The following is a 4,865-nucleotide window of genomic DNA, read 5'->3' as shown; positions in this document are numbered from 1 at the left end:
CATATACTAGTGTGTACAATGGGAAGTCTAGACATATTAGTCTAAGACATGAATATGTGAGACAATTGATTCAAGGGTGAATCATATCAATCTCATATGCTAAGAGAAGTGAAAACTTAGTTGATCCATTTACAAAACCTCTTGTGAGAAGGTTAGTAAGTTCTACTTCAAAAGGGAAAGGATTGAAACTCCTAGAATAAAATATTCACCAATGATGGCAACCCAACTACAAACTTGTAAACATCAATAGAAAGAGTTCAATGGGCAAGATAAAGTCATTAATAAGTGAATGGTTACAACACTAAAACTTTTGTGAGTTCCATACAAGATGTTTAATGTTTGTTGCTACTGAGCAAGGGTTAAGCCTAGGGCTTTTAATGAAGTTCAGTGGAACAAGCATCTATAAAGGTTTCAAAGATGGTGTAAGAACTTCATATATGTGAACTTGGAGGTGATGTCGCCTTTCATGGGAGTTGGATTATCTCCCTGGAAAGTTCATGAGGGATGAGCCCATGGCCTTATGAGTGCTAAAACAAGAAAAGTGGGAAAACAAAAGATCTAGTAGAGGTGTTTGAGATATTACCAGTTTTATCATAATGAATACTTGGTTCAAACTTTTAAGTAACCAATGACTTCGATAAGATTTTGTGGTACTTTAACTAAGGTAAAGTTCAAGTCGAAAGTCACTTTACTTTAGGCACTAATACTATTTTGAGCTAGCGATAGAAGCTTGTATTTAACCAAGTGTTAAATACAAATGATAAGTATTGTTACACAAGCTAGGTGTAAAATTCTTGATAGTTTCACATAGCGATGATGTGAAATTGGAAATTCAATTGTAGGCACTTACAAACTGTGGTCTGGGGTCCAAAGTGATACGATGAGGTATCTAAGGAAGCCCAAAAAGTTTGGTGGCATTTGGAACAATTTTAGGGTCCCTCATGGGGGCTCTGGGTAGAGAGGGTGGCGTTGCATCGCCTCCTCGGTGGTGTTGCATCTCCTTCCATGCAAAGGGATTTGAAATCCCTAGCAGGCGATACATCACTTGACGTGTCCGTACAGACATGTAATTTAAGCTCCAAATGATGTGTCAAAAGGCTCTAATCATATTGGTTAGACCTAATGGTGGTGACTACTATTAAAAATGGTTCTCATAGAGTTTTGAAAGATTTGATCGCTCTCTCAAACATCTCTCTAGCTTTAAAGAATCTCAAATTTTCTCTAAGAAACTCATAAAGAAAGTGATTGACTTTATGAGTTTAAGGCTTGTTCAATCCCAATTATCATTTCCTTTAAGAAAATGCTTCAAGCATCATTTAAGGGCAAGGAAATAGAGAATTAGGACAACGATACATTTCGTGTATAAGCCTTTGGTTGTGTTTTACATTGAATAAGAACAAGTTCAAGGTGGTGGTTCAACAAGGGTTTTGAAGCTTCATCAAGGGTGAAGAAGATTGTTCTACAACTAGGGTTCGCATCATCTAACTCAATCTTTCTTTGGTCTCTATCAAGGATATTTGTGTAAATTCATAATATTATGGTGGTGTAATCTCACTCTCCCACCAACAACTTCTACTCCCAACAAAATGACAAATCACTACAAGAAAAAACAGTATTCATAACACTTAAAAACTGCTAACCGGGAGTATTGATAACGCTTCAGAAAATGCTAACATAGCCCATGTTATTAAAAGTACTGTCTTTTCTATAACAATATTCGAATGTTATGTTCGATGTTATCTTAAACTATTCAATAACACTTTTAGTTGCTATAATATTCAAATAATAACATTTAGTTGAGTATTTGATTATAAATTTGGAGTATAATCTTATGCTTTATGCATAACACTTTTCAACTGTTACATTTGATTATTTTGATAACATTTTTAGTTTGTTATATTATATAAATCATAACAATTTGTTAAGCTTATAATATGTTTTTAAATCGTAACATATAGTAATAAAATTTTGTTACTTTAGTGTGGATAAAATATTTTAAATTTTATTTTGATAAGTATACTTATATGGTTTTTTTTTAATTAAAAGATTTTCATTATTGTATTTTAATAAAAAAAAAAAAATTAATCATAAAATTTAATTCTCAATAGATTGATAAACCATAAGTATTACATTAAACAATAACTAATTCAAACCATGAATGTGTCTACTTCATGAGATCTTACTTCTAACTTAAGTTTGAAAGCCTAGCATAATAAAGTTTTTGAACATTTTTTACTTCAAAAATGAAAAACAGAAACATTACAAGATACACAAAAGTAAACCATGCATGAAACTTGCTCCATCCTTCAATTCATCATCCTTTGTGCACTTGTCTTTGTTGTGAGTCCATTTGCTTAGCTACAATAAAATTTAAATAATTAATACTAACTAATCAACCTGCAAAACATTTACACTTAAACTTATCACAAGAAAATTTAAAAATATATACATATTTAAGGCAAGGAATACACAATTCATTTCAAGAAATGATAACACACAATATAATGTCTCTAAGTATCGGATAGTAATGAGTTGGTCACAAAATTTCTATCATCACGCTAAGGGGATTTAGGGAAAGAAGAAGAAATAAAATAACTTGTACTTATCTTTAATGACTAGGCAAACAAAGAAATTTTGTATATTCTGCCCAATGGGAAACTCTTAAAACAAAATGGTATCATTATAAAACACAAACCAAATGATAAAACATAATGATAATAACAATTAACCACTACAAGAGAGCTAATCATATATAAGAAGATTGAGAAAATGTCTTTAACTAATATGGTTATATCACTAACACACTCTAGCTCTTGCGAAAATTGTTTATTATACTTAAAAGATGCTAGGTGATATAATACAACTAACTAAGGTGTAGTCATTAGAAAGGAAGCAAAGGAAGTTGAGCTATTTATATAAGACCAAAGCGCATTCCCATGTATACCAGAATTGACTCAATATTACAAACTATAAATGCATTGTTTCATATAAATTTTGAATAGCACAAACAAAATGTTACACAGAAGGAAAGTAAAGTCAGATTAAAGATGAAATAAAACCTTGTCATGAAATGCTTGAGCAAACTCATCAAGGGTGAATGGGCAGACATCAATGATAAGAGAGTAAGTATAGAGGAAATGGAAAACCTGCCAACAGAAGTCAACACATATTTTAAGATTAATGCCAATGATAGGTAATTGTCTCAACTAAATGCCTTAATATATTGCCATTTCAAAACACATGGAGAAGAGAAATGGTGGGGTGGAGACCAGCATTTCATAATAGAGAAAAAAAATAGGATGATAAATCTTCTATCAGTCAGAAACAGTGTTATTGGAAAATAACATACAAAAGGTTCCAATGATGCAAGAAAACATTGTAATCAGTAAATACACTTCACATAAAGAAATTCAACCCCTGACCAAACCCTGTTAACAGCTTTTGTTTCCTAACATGAAAAAACAAAATGGGCAGAGTTGAGTGAATCAACAAAAATATGATGGAAGACATATAGGGCATCAGATATGCACAAACCGTTCTCTACCAAAGTGCAGGCCTGATTAATTTTTATGGGGTAGAAAAAATTATGTATGTAAGGCCTGAATGTAATCAAGTTAAATGAAACAATATACATGAAGCAACCTTTAGAAACTGAAAGCTGCTACACAGCCTATAGATAAAGATAGCTTGGAAGTTTTTTCACATCTAATTTCTAGATTGTCAGGGCCAACAAACACAAAAGAATGAGGCATGATCCAGGAACTATATAGAGCTAACAAAAAACGACACATTAGTAACTACAAACATTTGAAGAGAAATATTTTATTACAAGATTCTGTATCCATAATTAGACTTATTTGATTAATTTCTTCACTGATTTTATTGATTTCAAGCCACGTTGAACCATTATTTTATTACAGCTCTTGTATTTTACACACATACCAAGTGACAATAATAAGAACAATCTGCAAAATTAAACAGAGTCAGACTATCAGAAGGATTATAAAACAGTATTAACTAACACAACAATCTTTTTTCATGAGCATATTGATAATTATAAATACGTCAAAACATGCAAAAAAAAAAGCCCAAATGAGAGGATATCTAGCATCTACCAAATACATTGCATTATGCTTCTAACTGAGGACTTCATTAAATAAGGTAACAGCAAAATCTTTGGTAAATTTGCACCTTAAAAAGCTTCTTGACAATCTCTGGAGATGAATCCCAAGGTTGCATACTGAAAGGTTGCTTCATCTTTACAGAATTTGGTGGAAACTTTACCAACATAGCTGAAAGATGAAAACAAAGTCTACTTAGATATTTCATAATCATGATTCAAGAGAAAAAAAAAGTAAACAGATAGGTGAATATGTATCACACTACTGAACCCTAGCTTTATTTGGAAAGAATAATTTTGTTTCATGAATTTAAACTCAAGACCACTTTGCTAGAATACAATTGTAAGGAACTGTTCGTATCAAAAGAATCAAAGATTAAACTTTTAAAATAAGTGGTAAAATTTCCAATTAAGTAGTTTTTTGAAAAACTGATCCAAATACATAAACAACAAATGATAGATAGGAAACAGAATTTTGAACTCTGTCTACAAAACCAATTTTGTAAAGTGAGCAACCTTGAAGTCCAGTGGCAAAATGACCAGAACACCCTGCTCTATTTGATACTGCTTGTAATTCTCTCCCCTCCAGCTCTTCATCATCCATGAGCATAGAAATCAGATTAAAGTTTTCTAGAGAATGTCCTCCCCTCCCCTCATCATGCATGAGCATAGAAATTAGATTAAACAAACAATTGGTATGCACAAAAACAAATTAAGAGGAACTCATCAAATAGATTCATCAATA

General features: G+C 31.8%; 1 protein-coding gene across 1 annotated transcript; it reads right to left on the bottom strand.

The window, feature by feature from the left end:
* Positions 1–2,081: 2,081 nt before the first annotated feature.
* LOC133802299 (homeobox-DDT domain protein RLT3-like) lies at positions 2,082–4,455 on the bottom strand. Its single transcript, XM_062240583.1, has 3 exons — positions 4,192–4,455; positions 3,060–3,146; positions 2,082–2,358 (listed from the first exon to the last, which is right to left on the bottom strand). Exons 1-3 carry the CDS (start codon positions 4,333–4,335, stop codon positions 2,260–2,262), a joined length of 330 nt encoding a protein of 109 aa, XP_062096567.1. The 5' UTR covers positions 4,336–4,455; the 3' UTR covers positions 2,082–2,259.
* Positions 4,456–4,865: the final 410 nt, after the last annotated feature.

The sequence above is a fragment of the Humulus lupulus genome, chromosome 9 (assembly GCF_963169125.1).
Source record: "Humulus lupulus chromosome 9, drHumLupu1.1, whole genome shotgun sequence".
Taxonomy (NCBI): Eukaryota; Viridiplantae; Streptophyta; class Magnoliopsida; order Rosales; family Cannabaceae; genus Humulus; species Humulus lupulus.
This window is presented reverse-complemented; position numbering and strand designations above follow the sequence as displayed.

Excerpts from the sequence above, each read along its gene's own strand:
- LOC133802299 (XM_062240583.1), bottom strand. The coding sequence starts at position 4,335 with ATGATTATGAAATATCTAAGTAGACTTTGTTTTCATCTTTCAGCTATG. Across the intron at positions 3,147-4,191 it reads TTGTCAAGAAGCTTTTTAAG|GTTTTCCATTTCCTCTATAC; the intron begins GTGCAAATTTAC and ends TTCTGTTGGCAG. Across the intron at positions 2,359-3,059 it reads CTCAAGCATTTCATGACAAG|CTAAGCAAATGGACTCACAA; the intron begins GTTTTATTTCAT and ends ATTTTATTGTAG.